At 37.8% G+C, this 17854-nt stretch overlaps 3 protein-coding genes across 4 annotated transcripts in view; 1 reads left to right on the plus strand and 2 right to left on the minus strand.

Annotated features, from left to right (window-relative positions):
* Positions 1–17854, plus strand: part of Cyt-c-d (Cytochrome c distal) — a 66219-nt gene that overhangs the window by 44167 nt on the left and 4198 nt on the right. Inside the window, exon 1 of one of the 2 annotated variants that reach the window (XM_070215256.1) lies at positions 16497–16952. The exons of the other annotated variant lie outside the window; for it this stretch is intronic. The gene's annotated coding sequence lies outside the window, so the exon portion shown is untranslated. Of the gene's footprint in view, positions 1–16496; positions 16953–17854 lie in introns of those variants that run through there. 2 annotated transcript variants of the gene reach the window in all.
* Positions 132–2562, minus strand: LOC108068815 (zinc finger protein 678-like). Its single transcript, XM_044395090.2, has 3 exons — positions 2463–2562; positions 2312–2398; positions 132–2166 (listed from the first exon to the last, which is right to left on the minus strand). The coding sequence occupies exon 3, from the start codon at positions 2160–2162 to the stop codon at positions 420–422; it is 1743 nt and encodes a 580-aa protein (XP_044251025.2). The 5' UTR covers positions 2163–2166; positions 2312–2398; positions 2463–2562; the 3' UTR covers positions 132–419.
* Positions 2787–16613, minus strand: LOC108068817 (uncharacterized). The gene is made up of 2 exons (XM_017158618.3): positions 16472–16613; positions 2787–4341 (listed from the first exon to the last, which is right to left on the minus strand). Exon 2 carries the CDS (start codon positions 4241–4243, stop codon positions 4073–4075), a length of 171 nt encoding a protein of 56 aa, XP_017014107.1. The 5' UTR covers positions 4244–4341; positions 16472–16613; the 3' UTR covers positions 2787–4072.

Raw genomic sequence — 17854 nt, forward strand, 5'->3', positions numbered from 1 at the left:
TTAAATTTGAATTTTAATCAGAAATTTTAATTATATTCAATTTGATACATTAATATACGTCAATCTAAAACAGACAAAAGTTTCTTTGAAACCATCTATGTATATCAACTGCTTTTCAGTATATTTTTAGTCCATATATTTTTTATTTCGCCAAGAATTGTATAAGGACTTTGAAGTAAAATAAAACCTATTAAAAATGTTCTGTTAATAAAATTCTCTCATGCCGACTCCTCTTAAATAACTATTGTCTGCTTCTAGATATTAAAAAATATTTTAGGTGAAGAACTGTTCATTTATGTTCACGAAAAATATAACAAGAACCTGCTTAGTTATGAGGCATTTAGTTTTCATGGTATTTTAAATGTACAAACTATAAAATATTTTAAAAAAATCTATTAATTGAATAAACTAAATAAGCCCTACGTTTCCTGGGCTCCATTTTGTAGCTCTCTCTTATGAATAAATAAATGATTATTAAGACTAGATAACTGCGAAAAAGATTTCTGGCAGTAGGAGCACTTGTAGGGACGTTCACCCGTGTGTGTCCTTATGTGAGCATTCACAGTTGAAAGATCTGTGAATGCCTTCTCACAATAATCACATTTGAACGGCCTTTCGCCCGTGTGAGTCCGCATGTGCCGCTTGAGATCGCAGGGTTGTTTATAAGTCTTTTCGCACTCGCGACACTTGAATGGCCGTTCGCCCGTGTGAACACGGATATGCATCCGAACGGAAGCTGTGTACTTGAAGGTCTTTGGGCAATAATCGCATTTATACGGCCTTTCCTCGCCGTGAAACTGGAGGTGTCTTTTTAGTCCATCCATTCGCCTGAAGGTCATTGAGCAGATATCACATTTATGTGGCCGTTCAGCCGAATGACAACGCAGGTGCTGGTTGAGATGAGAAACATAAACAAATGATTTGGGGCAGTGATCACACTCAAACTGCTTTTCTCCCGTGTGAGCCCGGATGTGCCGATTGAGTTCCTTCAGTTGCCTATAACTCCGGTGACAGTGGGTACACTTGAAGGCCTTTTCTCCCTCGTGCGTGCGGCTGTGTCGATTCCTTTCGTGTGCTAGATCGAAGGACATTGGGCAAATGGGACACTTGTACATAGACTTCGCTTTATGAGTAATGTTGTGAACCATAAGAGAAGCATGATCATTAAAAGTCTTTAGGCAGACACTGCAGGTATAGGAATGGTCTTCACTGGGCATCAGTTTTGGTTCTGTCCCAGTGTGTGTCATTATGTGGGACTCCTTTGTGGGATCTTTTACTTCTAGAGTTTTTGACTGTTTCTCTTCAGGAGATTGAACATCATCCTTTAAAGCATCCCTGTGTCGTTGCATGTGTCGTGAGCAACTCGATCTAAATCGGTAGGCCCTGGGACAGTAGCGACATTTAAAAGGTAGCTCCCCCGTATGATCCGCCATGTGGCTTATGAGATAACAACTTCGGGTAAATGATTTCGTACACTGGGAACATTTGTAGGGCCGTTCACCACTGTGCGTTCGAATGTGCAATTTTAGATTCCATTTACGTTGGTAGATCTTTTGACAATAGGGACACACCAGAGATTTATCATTGCCAGAATTCGTATTATCATCTGTTTTCTGGTTATTGTGATTACTATCAATATCTTGACTATCTTCAATTTGGCAATCGGATTGTTCGGTTTCATCGCCTGATATTTCATAGACTTCATCGTCTTGGATAGGTGCTTTTGATTGATACATTTCCTCTACAAATTGGCCATCGGACTGTTCAGATTCACTGACTAATATCTCATCCTCGAAAAAGTAAAATTGTACAGGAAGCTCGTTCAGTTCATTCGATTCCGGTTCTGCGAGAGTCGTGTCCTTCACAGGATAACTTAAGTTTTGGGTGGCACTTGAGACTTCCTCCTCCACGTGCTCCCTTTTTGTGACTTGGCATAGGAATTGGAGTCCCGCCTTGGAAGACTTTTGGATCTCAAATGCATTTCGGGCATCTTCCAGGCAAATTGAGCAGATACTTTCAGGAAAGGAGTCGCCTTTCCTGACTTGATAGCCGGACCACAGGGCAATCATATCAGGAATTGAAGGTCCCGATTCTTGTGTTCCTTCGAATATGTTGACCATGTTGTCATAGTTCCCCAGACAAACTCGGCATATTTCCTCCATTGCGCTGAAATCAAGAGAACCGGTATTTTAATAAGCCTCCACGAATGCACTTTGTATGGGGGTCCATGTCATTGCATGTGTAGTTTAAGATAATTCTTGTAATTGGGGTTGGGTTATCCAGCAAATTGTTAGTAATATTGGGGGCTTACTTCAGCGCCTGTGTAATCCTGCCAGTATGCAAATTTCCCCACCAGAACGGGTACTTATCCAGGTGATACTCTCGTGGTTTAAAAAATCTTCAATATAAATATAGAATATCAAAAACTATCTCGTAAATAGATTGTTTAGCTTTCAACTTGCATCTCAATTAATCCAACTACTCACAAGTACTCTAATCACCCTGTAAGATAACATATGGAATGCAACATAACATATGTTGTGCTATCGAATATTTATCGGTGTTTATATATCGAATATTTCAGGGAGAAATTCAAATATTAAGCCGCCAACATGTACTTAACACTTTAAATAGCGAATATTTTGTTTCCTTTAAACAATACCGACACCAAAAAAGGTATACGAATGTAATAAGAATACTACAAATTAAGAGGATAGCCCAACATGTTAATCTCAATTAACAATGTACACACTATATAAATCCCAACCGAAAAAAAACTAAAAACATTTATTGCATTGAACACTCAACAGCTTAAAGACTTTATTTATTGATCGATATCGATTTATTGCATTTTTCTCAACAATTATCTGCTGCAGTGATATTGCTATGTTCTAGTACAGTTTTCTCATTGTTTTGGCATTTACCGTTATTACCGTTATGTTCATGTTTGCAGGGTTGCATTCTGGCTTACTAACTAATTAATAAGTAAATTTGAATTTCGAAAATCTCTGATAACTGTATTTGTTCTTTGTTGTCGTAGTTATTTCATTGTTATTTCCATCTTTATTACTTTCTGAGGTTGTTCAGAAATCAAGGTTCTTTCTTTGCTATTGTGTTTTTTGCATTGCTAGTGTGTTATAACAACAATCGCTGTCGTTTGGCCACTTCTTTGGGTTAAATGCACTTCTCATATTGCTGGGCTTGGATAACTATTGTGAATTAGTGTTAATATATTTATTGGATAAGCGCATTTGCATAGACTCCGATTCGAGTTTTTGATGTGTAAATATATTCCTCTACATGTGTGTAAACATCGTATTGTTATTGTTAGTACTGCTCATTTGCTCGCCTCTTTAGTTAATATATTTATCTATTTAATAGCCTTGCATAAACGTTTTCTCTTGAAGTTTTCTATTTTTGTTTTATTTCGTTTGTGACCCGCAAAACAGTGTTGTAATTACAAAAATATATATGTACCTCATGTTTTAGTCGGCTGTTCTCGAAACTTAAGCACTAATAAACCCGAAAAAACGCAATAAGTGGATTATGATTTAATATTTATTCGCTTGTAGTTTGCAATTTGTAAGTGTCTCATTTTTCTTTTCACTTATTACAATACAAAAGGTACGAAAGGCGCGAGAAATTCCGTTGCTACGGAATTTACACTAAAAATTGACTTAATTGTGAAGAGCTAACTGAAAGAAAACGGTTTCGGTTTCGGTATCGATTTCGATTTCCCAAAAAGGAGCTTAACTTAAAGATTGTATTATTTGGGTTTCGGTTGATAATATTCCTTGCCTTTCAGCTTAAACTTAACATGGTGTTTCTGGTAGGAGGTGTATCCTTGATTACTCATTTCGTAATACTTAGTCTCTACATTGCTGGAAAAGTTAAGGTGACAATATAGGTTGTTGGTGTTTCTCTGTTGGTGTCTCATTATATATAGGAAAACTTGACTGAAAAGCGGCAACTAGTTCGAGTATCTGTTATATGCATTTCTTTTAATATAATATATATATTGTTTTTTTGTTGGGAAAGGGGAGGATCTTGTTCGGGACCTCTATCGTATCCGTTACTCGGCGCGGCAGAGCAGCGAGGCGAAGCGGAATAGACGCATCCAACTGAAGAGCTTCGACTCCAGGAGATTCTCCTCCGCCGTCGAGGTGGTCATCGAGACCCTTGACGAGTTGGAGGACTTGCTGCTCCGCTTCTGCTGCATGATCCTGGGCGAGCTCATCTTCATTATCGAGTAAGTCGTCTTGGCGGCTTCTGGATTGCACACGCCACAAAAGTGGACGTGGGCTACGGGGTCACAAGCGTGGAACGAACGAAACGCACAGGCTGCAAGGAGAAGACGGAAATCAGACAGGGGATTAGTATTGGTCTGGAGTGCTATTCAAAGTGCCAAGTCAATGGCTCAAACCCCAAGCATCACTCCACTCTCGTTTTGTCGAGTGGCTGACGTGACATTTGAGCGGCAGTCAGCATCCCCAAAAATCCACGAAATCCCCAGCGAAAAGCTGACTAACGGGGAATCGCAGGATGATACAGTGAATAAGAATGTGTTTTCAAGAGTTTATTGTGCGGAATATAAAAGCCTTTTTTACCGAAAAAGAGCCAAAAAGATATTCTAATTAAAATATTCTTGGAAATTGTTTGAAACCTATATTTATTCGATTTAAGCAGGGACCGTAAATAGCAGTTATTTGACACTTTTATTTTAAAAGGCCTACTGAGACTTGTTCAATTTTTTATCAACAATTTTACTGGTTTTTAAGCACTTTATAGACATGGACAAATAACAGTTAATTTGCTTTCCAGATTTGTTGATATTCATATGCTTTGTGGACAAGAGTAAAATGAGTGTTATTTTTCACGTTTAAAACGAATTATCACAGTATTATTTTTAAAATAAAAGTCTCAAATGACTGTTATTTACGCTCCCTGAATTTAAGTGTAATTTTTTATTTTGAAAATTAGGATTAGGTCTTAATCATTTAATAATTTTTTAATTATTATTTTTAATAAGATTTGTAATTTTATTTTTTAAAATATTCCTAATAATATTTGTATCAATATTTTTATAGTTCTAATAATATTTTCGATTTTCACTTGATTGAACTCAAATGAAATGTATTTAACCTCTTGCAGCTATCCCAATAAATACGACTTTCACTATTCCCACTTTTTGTTTAGCCAAAACAATCATTTAAACGGTACCCTACAGCCTAACCATAAAGTCGAACTAGTTTTTATTCACGAACGGCGCTGCTCAGCTCTAATCGAAATGCTCCATTGGCTCCACACACACCCCGACCAAAGAGGCCATTGTACAACCCACCCATCCAATGCTGATGACCTTGCCCATATGCACTGAAGTATGTACGCGAGTGGTATGCCCAAAAAGAGGCCCAAATCGAAACGTTGCATGCTCCAGTTTTTCCAGATCTGGCTTAGGCCAGATTCAATGACAAAACTGAAAACCGAACGCTTCGTTACGGATAATAAAAGAAAAACACACAAATCGGCTTTGTAAGTGAGACGACTGTATGTAAAGTTTACACACGAGAATTGATGTTTGCTTTAATTGGACAAAATCCTGTTTTTGTCCCTGGAAAGAGATTACATAGCGCCACTTTTCAAGGAGAAAGATTGTGTGCATGTTCTACGTCACTCGAAATTATGCAATGTGCAATCAAATCCAAATCCCCTCCCAAATTTCCTCCCACCGACTTCGGACAGCAAATTAATTTCAATTCCCCGTCAAGTTTTACAATCCAGCTCTATGTGTCCTATATGTATGAATTTATCTATGGCGACAGTCGAAAAGTGCAGTCCACACATAAAACATTTCCATATATCAGACAGACAATAAAACAAAACTGAAAAAAGCAGATACGACAGCAGCTTGTCGCGTCCACGCGACACATAAATATATTGTTTTATTTTGTCCGCTTTTTATTTTGGGGATCGCTTTTCCTTCTAGCTTCTTGCTAAATATTTTTCCACTTTGTATGTTTTGTAAGCAATCTTGTCACCGCTCAAAATACGCCTGCGCATTTGCTTGGCTCATTATAATGCTGAGATCATGCAGATAGCCGGGCCAACGAACATTTAGGAGTACAGTGGGTAGTATTGGGAAAATAGTACTTAAATTTTAGTATTTACAAAGCTTTATGTCTACGCATTAACAGTTGACCTATAAATAATAAGCGTTATAACGTCATACTGATTAATACTAATAATCTAAAAAAACACTCACCAGCGAAAACATTTACTTTAAACTTTGGTCTATTAATTACTGAGCATTAATTCTTTAGAAATAATTATAGGGCAAAAATTCAAATAATAATTACGACTATATTCAATCTATTCCTAACCGAAATTCCGATCCTTAAAATAAAAATCAAACCCTAATAAATTAAAAAAAATAATAATAATTAGATAATTTAATTAGATAATTTAATAATAATTAAGATAATTTTTTTAAAGACTCCATAGTATCAATAAAAATTCCACATGTGGAATACTGCAGTATCAATAATAGAAAAGGCTGCATTTCCTATACACTGCATTGAGGTACACATTTCTGCTTATCTGAGTTCGCTTGAAATTTACAAAATTTCCCCCCAGTGTCCCCTTTTTGACTCCATTTTCACCTCCGCCTCTGCATGGATTTCCATTTCTTCTTCTTAGCTTTGACATAAACATTTCGGGAATGAGAAATATTTTCTGTTTTCGTTTTAATCTTTGGAATACTACGAATGCAGCTGCTGTGTTGTCAGTTAGAGAGAGAGGGGGCTAGAGATCGTGATGGTGTGGGCGTTTTAAAGCTAACGGGCCAACACGATACTCGCCCACTTATGTACATATATCTGTGTGTATAATGCCCCCTTCCTCCCCCAACCACACTCCTTCAATGCCTTTTCATATTTCACAACTCGTGCGACACTTTTTCACCTTCAAAAAGAGTATTAAGATATTTTGGAAAAGTTGACCACTATCGAAAAAATTAAGTTGATTTAATAATTTCATAATTCTTTGATTTTATTTTTAATTTAAGCACTTTAAGAAAATTTAAAGACAATAATATTAACTATCTTATAATATTTTTTAATAATATAACAACTAATATTATGGTTTCTTATCTTTACAGAAATTAAAATTCAACATTTTCCAGAGTATTCCTAGTTCTACCAATTAAAGTAAGCTAATTCTTCTTGCTCACTCGCTGCATTCTGTCATGTGCCAACTAATGATTGAACTTTTTCTCTATCTCTCTTTCTCTTCGATGACAATTTCAAGGCAGTTGCTTTATTGGATCCCCCCGCCGTAAACCACCATCTATCTACATCTACCACATTTACCATCACCGCTGGCACCGCGGGGCGTATGCGTGATGTTTTTATTGTCGTTAAATTAACCGAATGCCCAGCCGTTTTGAGGGGCAAATGTTCGGGGGGAAAGTGGAGAAATGGGTGCGAACATGCAATACTTTAGATTCGGGGTATATCCACGAATATTTGTGGGCCTTCGTGCCTGCCCTGCGGGTCATGAATATGTTTCAATATCCTGGGCGCCAGAGCTCTTGTGAAATTTATGAGTGTCGAGTGTTGGAAATCGAATATCTTTGATGACGACGCGCTGTCTTTTGGGTAATTTGTGGCCCATCATTGTGTTGCGCTGAAGTTTTATCACCCACGCAGACAGCTTAACATATTTTAGGGCCTATAATGGCCGAATAACAGCTAATAATACGGTGAGAATTCTGATAGATTTTCTCCGGTTTTTCCTCATGCTCTGCGATTTTTTTAGTTATATGTTACACCTACACTCGCATTTGGTTTCCAGCTGGCTGACAAATATTTTCCATTTTCCTCCTAATTGGCTTCAATTTTATGTCGCCGTTGATGTGTGTGATTTTTTACTTTTTCTATACATATTTCTATAGCTACAGCTTGTCACCCCGGCTCACATTGACCCACTTGGCGCATGCTGTGCAATACTTGCAATAGCAATAGTAGCGACAAAACAACAACTGCAGTTTGAGCCTGTGCCAAATTCAATTATCAATTTGTGCTTTTCATGCATTTTCCATTTCAACTCGTCGTTTTCCCTCCATCATTCGTTTCAAAAGTGGCAGTTACAAAAGGAAAGCCAACAGTAGGGAGTCGGCTTTTGCCATTTGCCATTTGGCATTTGGAGGGACATGACAGCCATGTATGTCTGAAATGCCGTTGATAACACTAGTTAACCTAATTTCGTAAATTGGGTAAACAGAAATGTTATTGACATTTTTATGGACTGGCGAGCAAGGGGAGAATTTTCTAGATTTAATCCTTTTCGTTTAGAAAGGCAATGTAAGAGTAGAAACGTGGGTTTCTCAACTTATTCAAGGATTTTCATAATAGTTAAAAATTAAAATATAGTCCTTTTTTACCACACATTTATTTTAACACATATCTAAAATTTAGGGAAGAATATTTTTGTTTAATTAAAAAAAATATATAATTTATGCCTAATATAAGTAAAAAGCTAATGTTAAGATACCAAAATATCTGTCTTAAAAATACCTTTTTAACTCAAAATAGAATGTCCATTTGTAACATTTGGTTTAATTGTTTTATACTTGAGGTTTCCACAGTTTTTCTAGCTTTTACAGTAATTTAAGAACCTACATCTAACTTTTCTACCTCCACTCATAGTTATTAGAACCGTGCTACATTTTGCATTTACCTGCTAACTACTAGATAGCTGCTCTGAATGGGAACTGCCTGTTGTTAGATAACTGCCCCTACTTTTCCCACTATCGTTATTATTATTGCTGCTACTGTCGCATACCGCTATCCGCTATCTGCTGTCATGTCACTGACTGTCTCTGGCGGTTTCAATTGCATTTCAAATGAGTGTTTCTCGACTTGCAGTGCGTCGTCGTTCCCTGTGGAGACGAGAAATGGGACCGGGAAACATGGCAACTGGGAGCTTGGCTTGGTGTTGTTATCAAGCGCGTGCCACTTGAGCGATTCGCTGACTGACACAACAACAACAAATAGAACAAGAACAACAACAAACACGACCGCAGATGCCACAACAAACAGCGACCCACTGCCCCGCCCACCTAGAGAGCCAGTGTATCGCCCATCCGCCCACTTTGACATCCGTCTTAATGAGGCTTCAATATCACTTGCTCATTGCCACACACTTTACACAGTGAAGAATTTATGAACATAAATCCATTAAATATGAATCGATAATTTCTCGAAGAAGTTCTAAAATAATATATTTAGTGGATTTCAAAAATAGTTCTAAATTAAATTTTTCTTTTGAAATCATAAAAATATAGATCGACAATTTCACGAAGAATTTTTAATGAAATATTTTTAAAATCCACTAAAAATAATTTTCCGTGAAATGATTTAATTAAATTTAAATTTTCCTAACTAGAGCCTGTCTAATTTAACTCATTTAAAAGTAAATCATATAATTTAGATCATATATATATTTTTTTTATTTTTTAGGCACTTATTTTCTTAAATTTTTCTCACTATGCAGCTGGTTGGCATGAAAGCTGCTATTGTAATTTAAAAACTGAGCGAAATTGAGACACCGATAGAGAGGTCTAGACTCCAGCTTGAGCGGCAGATCTTTGTGAATAGATAACGATATCTAATTGGGTCAGACTGTACTTTAATACGCATATTACACTTGATTGTAAACCGTTTAATTGATTCATTGAAGCCAAAGTAATGGATTGGAAAACCTTGAGACCCCCGCTCAGTATTTTTCAAACAGCAGGCATTACATGACAAAATCTTGGACAGATCTGTAAGCTTCTTTTCTTTTGGGGTGCGCCGTGATCTCACCAAGAAACAACAAACAAATGACATCACATGGTCGCAAGTCAAGTTGGGGACCCGTTCAACTTGAGTCGGCAATTAGAAGGCAATATTCAAGAGATCTACGTATAAATCATAAATATTAACAACGCACACACACACTCGCTAGACGATAATGGGAGTTCAAAGAGGCAAAGATACACACTATAGAGAAGATGGGAAAAACCTGAATAAATATTTATAAGAATGCTAATTCCCCGATTGCAGTGGCTGCAGTGGCCACCGTAAGGTGAGGAAAGCGAGGCAGCGGAGAAAAGTGTAGCCGGCAGATCCATAGATGCATTGTCTTTTGGCCCAGAACCGCAGTCAAGCATTTTGGGAAGGAGAAGGGGAAAAACCGCAAAAAAGGCGGCAAGTGCCCTACAGCCCTACGTTTTCCCTACCCATTTCCCAACTGTAACTGCGACATTGTAACAGTCTAGTTAACTTGCAACTTACAAGCGAATGTATAGATATAGATACAAGTTACTTTACAATGCCCCCATCTCCACTACTACTGTCCCAACTCATCTCTCTTTTCACCTCCTTTTGCCCTCTGTGTGTTGACTGACTTTCCAAACGTGTTGTCATGTAAATTAACCAAAACAAGAAAGGAAGCTACCTTCGGCCAGCCGAAGCTTATATACCCTTGTAGATAAAAGAATACTCACTCGGTGCAGTTCCAGGGATTCCAGATTCAGCGTTTCGATTTATTTCAATTTTGTTTTTAAGTAGTCAAGAATCAAAACGCCTACTTCCTACAAAGTTACAATGAATTTTCTTATATTTGTTTGGGAGCCTTAAGATATAGTGGTCCGATCCGGCTGGCTCCGACATATGTACTACCTGCAATAGAAAGAAGACCTTCGGGAAAGTTTCATCGCGATAGCTTTAAAACTGAGAGACTAGTTCGCATAGAAACGGACAGACGGACAGACGGACAGACGGACAGACGGACAGACGGACAGACGGACAGACGGACAGACGGACAGACGGACATGGCTAGATAGACTCGGCTATTGGTGCTGATCAAGAATATATATACTTTATGTGGTCGGAAACGTCTCCTTCACTGCGTTGCAAACATCTGACTGAAATTATAATACCCTCTACAAGGGTATAAAAAGGGGGGAAAAAAGTAGGAAAAAGACAAACTGCCATGTTGCGGGTTAGTTGAGGAATACGAACTACATGCAGCTATGCTGCAAGTATCTTTCAGATACACAGAACAAACACACACGGGGGTACCGGGGTAAGAAAACAGCGGTAGTGGGAGACTCAGCCTGAGAAAGACAAATATAATTGACAATAGGGAACAGCTGGAATGAGATGCAAACATCACAGACAATGCCATTTAAATGGAAAATTGTTAGACGTCACCGGGCAGCAGGAGAAGAACAACCTTAACAGCCCGAAGACCAGTTGTCAGCTGTTCGGGGAAAACTTTAGCCAGGAAAACGTTACGCTCAACCGCACAAAATCCAATATAATGGCAAACAATTAGGTTGGCTCTTCAGCCAATTTCCTTTAGGTAACTACAGAAGCGTTTAAAATTGTTAACTTGGAGAAAAGAGAACCTTTATATATTTAGAAATAAACTTTATATTCAATCTTTACACAAATAACTATAATCAGTGGTGGATCAAAAATTTGGTTGTAGAGGGATTTTCAGAAAACATTTTTTGTTGCATTCTTTTTGAATACCAAAATTCCTTTCACTCTCACTCGAATGGGAATTATTTATCCAGCAGTATTTGAGTATTTTTATTTAATTACATTTTCAAATTTTTTGTACATATGTTTAAGCGGATTAACAATATAATGCTTGTTGATTTGATCTAATAGCAAAAGTTCCGAAGAAGAAAATCTGTTACTTAAAACCTTCTAAATTAAATTAAAAGTAAGTCTTTCTATTATATTTTCTCTTAACAAATTCACTAACACATTTGTAGACCAGTCACTGACCCTTTGCGAAATAGCACCTTAATAGTTTCATAAGCCACAATTCGACCATAGAAAAAACATTCCCCAGACAGCTAAATACATTTTCAAACAAACCATTATGCGGAGTGCGAGGAACCAAGGGATGCCGATGTGCAATATCCCCGATGGCCACAATGGCCACTGACCATTTCCTGTTCTTTTGGCACGACCATTACCCATACGCCACGTACGCCAATACGAATGCAAATATTATACCATTATTGCGCATGAAATGCCAACGTAAACAATAATAAACATCAAGACGAAGGCGAAGGAAAAGCCAATAAACAATAAGCCAAATGCGGCCACCCAAAAATAAAGTTGAAGAAAGAGGAAAAAGAGGCAAGAAAAACTGTGTATGCGAAGTTCAAAGTTGGTCAAAAGAAATTGCGCGGTCAGCTTCGCCAGTCAGTTGGTCATTAGCTAAACCAAAGTCCCATTGTGGGCAGCTCGTTAACTTGGCTAAGGGGAAAAAGGGGGAGTGGATCTGAAGCATGGTTTAACGGCCGAGCTAACCTCTTACATAATGATGGGAAAATCTTTATGCCTGCCCCTGATAAGAAATGCGGCTCACAAAGCCAAATAGATGGTGGAAAAATACGGCTAGACAGGGCGAGAGATCGCTTCGCTGATGGGGGGCATCGTTTTATGGCTCATTAAATTGATTTAAATAAATTAATGAAACAACGGAAAAAGATCCCAATAAAATTCAAATGAAGGCAGCCTAAAGGCAAGGCATAAAAAACCAATGAAATCTGAATGATGAAAATAACAAATTAAATTTCAATTGAAATCGGCTTCAAGGGCATGCACATATTGTTTAAACATTGAAGTAAATAAAATAATACTAATTGATTAAGAAATTCCAATAATTATAAGCAATTGGTGAATTGTTTTCACGCATTAACACTCCAAAAAGTATCTCTGTTTAAAGGTATTACAAATAAAACTAATTGATGGGCGAAGCGAAAGATTTATGAACCGAAAAGATAAACTAAATGGTTTTAATTTTCATTTATTAGGAAATCTATAAAAATATATCTTAGCAAGCTAAATGAATAAATATTTTATTTATGTTAGTATCCTAAGACACTTTTCTTGAAAACTTTAAAACTCTTAGTTTCTTGACATCAAAGTTTGTTCTGTCAAGAATTTCCAATTAAGTCCAAGACCTCACACACTCTTTAGAAGTTTCCCCAAACCTACATTGGCCCACTTTTCGATGACTTTAAAACTTTCTGTGCTGACCGAAGCAATTCAGTTTGCAATGAGTTTTCCAGCTTAACGTGGGGGTCTTTCCCTCTTTTTCTCTCAAGTGCTTTCAATCGTGGCCAATGCATAATTCAGAACACTTATTCGTGGGGCCACAAAATAAACAAAGATGACGCTGTGAAAATATTGAAGACCACACACACTCACGCAGCTGGAAAATTGGATTGATGGGGGAAGGGTCATTGGGTTTGACCCCAACTTTTTGCATATGATATCAACCTTTTCGTGACCTTTTCGGCACTGCAAGCTCAAATATCAAACATCGATTTTCGATTAAATCTAATTGACATGACGGGCCATCCTGTCTGCCTGCCTTTCCTGTCAAACTTGAGTTCCTCCTTTTCGCTGCTCATTTCCACTGACCATTTTCAATTTCCACTTGGCACGCTTCGGAATTTTCAGCAAGTCCTGGTTCTGCGTGTAAATTGTTGTACATAATTTATGCCATTCATCGTTGTCGGCTTAGTATTTTTTTTGTTTTTCGGTTGGCAAAATTGTTTCGGAGCTCATTGTAAGCCCAGACTGATGCCTTGTCATTAATTTTCAGCTAATCTCAATCAGTCAAACGCAACGGGAAAAATTCGGTTGGGTTCTAGCCGTTTCAACCATTCCCATCCATAGCACAGCTGTGAACTTTTATCGGGATTTGAGTGACAAGGCTCATTTCGGTTTTTTGGGGCCCATTTCCGCTCTTGGGTAATTGAAATTTCGTAGATAAAATAGGGAAATTAACAATAAAATGGTTTAATTGGAATTTTCTCAAATAGGTTATGTTGTATCACATCCGGACCATCAAGAAAGTGACTTCAGCAAAATGCACAGCCAATATTTCAAAATTGAAATCAGAAATTTGTCTCATCTGAAAATTGTTATTACTTTTTTCCTACATTTAAAAAAGAATTATTGCTTCATAGTAAAACACATTCTAGCCATGAACCAAAAAAAATGTTTGAGTAAACAAATTCTAAATATAATTTCGACCATTTAATAATTCATGGAAAGCTTCTGTCATCTATCAAATCTGTTAAAATGTATACCAAAATTTAAATTATTCAAAACAAAACATTCAGCCAATTTAAAGCACTTTTTCCGCATGACGATTCATTTTTGAAATATCTCTGGTTTTCAGCCAGCTGGCCACAAATTTGTTGATGTCACTGATGACATTTATATATTTCTCGTTAATGAAAATGCACTCAGCGGGAAGTTGGGGGAGTAGTTAGGTAGTGCTTGCTTTGCTTATCTGGCAAACACTTCATGTCCGCCCCATTTTTCTGACCCCACTGAGTTGGGAAAACCAATTCGTGTTTGTAATCTCCTTTGTTGTTTTGGTTTTCCTCCATTCGCTTTATTATTTTAAGCGCAAATATTGATTTCCTTTTTTTTGTGGTGGCTTCCCCGAGTTTCCGAGTGTTATAAATGCAATACAAACGACCCAAAGTTTGATAAGTTTTTTTCTTTTTTGGGTTTTCTGGATGGAGGCATAGCCCATATGTTGGTTATAGTTATGGTTGAGGGACACCAAGTGCACTTAACGATATGATAAGAAATGAACGACCAACAGAGCTGACCTACATAGAGAATCGGATAGCTGATATAAATAGTGTAGATGAGTTATATACTCGTTTTTGTGGGCTACAGTGAATGCCCAATTAAATGGCCAAGTGTTCAATTGCCACCAATGGCATTAAAGTTGGCTCATTACACCGAATCGGTTAGCGGTCTTCGCACGATGAATATTAATCATTAAGTTTAATGTCTCTGCCAGCAGGACAAAGCAAATTAATTAAATTATGGCAATTCCTCAACATTTATGCTGTAATTGATGTTGGGGCACCGCCATGTGAACTAGCTGCGGCTCATAGCTCATAACAAAAGGCCATGCCGCACATACAGTTCGGCTCATTGGCCTATATAAAATGCCAGTGCCTGCCAAGGCATAAACAAAGGGCAGAAATGATTAATAAACTGAAGCCAAAAAGGGGGCGGTACATCAGTGACTGGTGTGTGGAATACAGATGAAGTGACATAATTGAAAAACAGGAGGCGGGGCCGAGAAAGCCTTTGAGAACTTTTTGTGTGCGAACTTACTCGTCGAGTACATGGGGCAAAAGTAATCAACTGCCACCAGAAAAAAGGAACGAGCCAATTCTTTATGACAACCAAACAGAAAGCTTATGCGCTTCAGTTCGCATGAGAGCCACTTTCAAAGTTCCCAAGCAAGGTTATGTTTAATCAACGGGATGGAAAACTGTGGCCCAACTTTTAGTTCAAAAGAATTCGCCAATGTTAATAAAGTTCAGTCGACCAGCTAAATTCCTTTGAATAAACTTTTTCTTAAAATTAGCTATTTAAAACATAAACTGATATTACTGAAGAAAAGTGTCTTATTTATAAAAAGAAAAAGCATGCAGAAGTATAAACAATTAACATATATTCTAAAAATATGAAATTACACAAGTACCCACAAATAATAATATTTTTTTTATTTGTCAAGTTATATATTATTCTAAACATATGAAATTTTTATAAGTACCGAGAAGATCATTTGAAACAGCTATAAAAGTAAAGAATAAACCTATTTTTTCAATCAAAGATTCGAGTTTCGAAAACGTACATATGTATTTAACTTAATGTGCTCGGCCAGACCAGAAACTGTTCCATTTGCGGTACAAAAAAATGTAAATATACTATAAACAATTTTAAAAACGGAAGTTTAGATATTTAGATGATTTACCTAAAAACATACCACATTATCGTAACCCTTTTTTATAAATCTTTTTTTGTAACCCTCTTACCTAAAGTATTACAACGCAATTTCCGAGCCAAGTAAATCAATTTCCCATAAAATAAAGAAATAGATTCGCCTTTCAAGTTGTGGTTCATCCTCTTCATATGCAGATGTCCTTCGCCGATAAAAAAAAGCGAGACCCTTATGGGATAATCTGGTTTTAGGCAGGAAGCACATAAGTCGCAGAGCTCTCGTTCATATCGGAATTTATAAAGGAAATGCGAAAGAACTCGGGGTGGAAATGGGAATGGGCAGGTCATAAAACCAAATGAAAAACGAGTCGAGATTTACGCTTGAAAGCAAAACGCAAACACGAAAAAAAAAAACAAAAAACTTTTAGGCGTGATTACGTAAAATGCGTAAAAAGAACAGAAAGAGAGGGAGAGAGTGCCAGCGATGAGAAAGAGAAAGAGAGCGTCGTAGGAACCACTTGACGCATTTCAAGGACACGTGCAGCCTTCGCAAGGACACACGCAGCATAAAAGAGTAGAGCGTTACACAGCACTGGGTGGTAACGGTAACGCCAGCGCTAACGGCCCCATAAACTTACCGTAATTTGCAAGTTGGCAGCTCCTTTCTGGTGGCTGCCCCTTAGCTTATTTTCCTTGATTTCCTTTTTAAATCAGCTAAGTAGGCCCTGGCTGAAATGCTCTCGACAATCGTTGCAGCGGTCAGAACACAGATACTTTTCGAAGGTGACAAGCAGCTAACAAATTTTCCGTTCTCGCCGAGTCTTGTTGTTTTTGAGGGATTTTGTAAAACTCGAAAACTTGTACGATTTTCGTTTCCTCCTCGGACGTAGAGCGCGTAGTATTCGATCGCTGTGCAACGCAACGCTAACGGTAAACGCTGAAGAGAATCGGGAGAAGAACCGAACGCCGCGAACTCAGCTGATTGAATGAAAACGCCAAGCGGAGCAGCAGCCACAGTTGCCCCAAGCAGCGCTCCTCAAGAGAGCAGGAAAGAGAGCTCCAAGTAGTGGGGGCAGAGCAACAAGCAGCGGCAGAGAGCGAGAGAGAGGCGTCCAGCAGGTAAGCTGTTGCATTGTTAGTGCCTCCTATACAGGCATGATACTTAATGAAACCTTGTTCACTTATTGATTTCGATGGAAAAATTAATACAAATAAAAGGTAGACCATAAAACCAAACATTTTTTGGGAAAAAAATTCACGCCAAATACATTCATACATACAAATATTAAATTAAATTTTGATCAAGGACCACAGTACGTATGAGTAATAAATTTTCGATTTTTTACAAAACATTTTTTAAGTATGCTTTAAGTGACGTAAGGCGCACAGCACCCAACTTTGCGTAATTGAGTGTTTATTAAGGTTTTACAATTAATGTCCGATTTTGCAGACATCCTTGTACCTTATTTAAATATTATTTATATTTGAAAACTCATAACATTTTTTAAAAACTTTTAAAAACCATGTAACTTAAAATCCATTTCATTCTCAAACTTTTGCCAAACCCCCTTTTTATCTCGCCCCTTTTTCCACTTTGATATCGATGCAGCGACGTCAGCAGTGCAGTCGCAGCAAGGAACAGTTATAAATTGCCTGAAATGAAGAATTTTTAGCAATTTTTCATTCACACATTCCCAGCGTTTCTCTCACGCGCAGCGTTGCAGCTCTGTCCCTCTCTCTCTCTGTCGTTTATGTTGGGGCTGCTCTCTCTATACTCTCTCTGGCCCCATTGGTCTCTCCTCTCTCAGCATAAAATGCAAAGCCAACTAGCGGTGTTGTTGTTCTTGTTGGGGCTTATGTAACTTTCGGGCATCCGAAGGCACAGAAAGCAGAAAGCGTTGAAGGGCAGTCAGCGACCTCGTTCTAGAAAAGAAGCCATCTCTCCAGCCCCCGCCACCCCCTCAAAAGAAAGCAACGAAGAAGAAGGAGAAGCAGCCACAGCAGTGAAAAGCGCGTAGTAT

Source organism: Drosophila takahashii, chromosome 2L, assembly GCF_030179915.1.
Source record: "Drosophila takahashii strain IR98-3 E-12201 chromosome 2L, DtakHiC1v2, whole genome shotgun sequence".
Classification (NCBI taxonomy): Eukaryota; Metazoa; Arthropoda; class Insecta; order Diptera; family Drosophilidae; genus Drosophila; species Drosophila takahashii.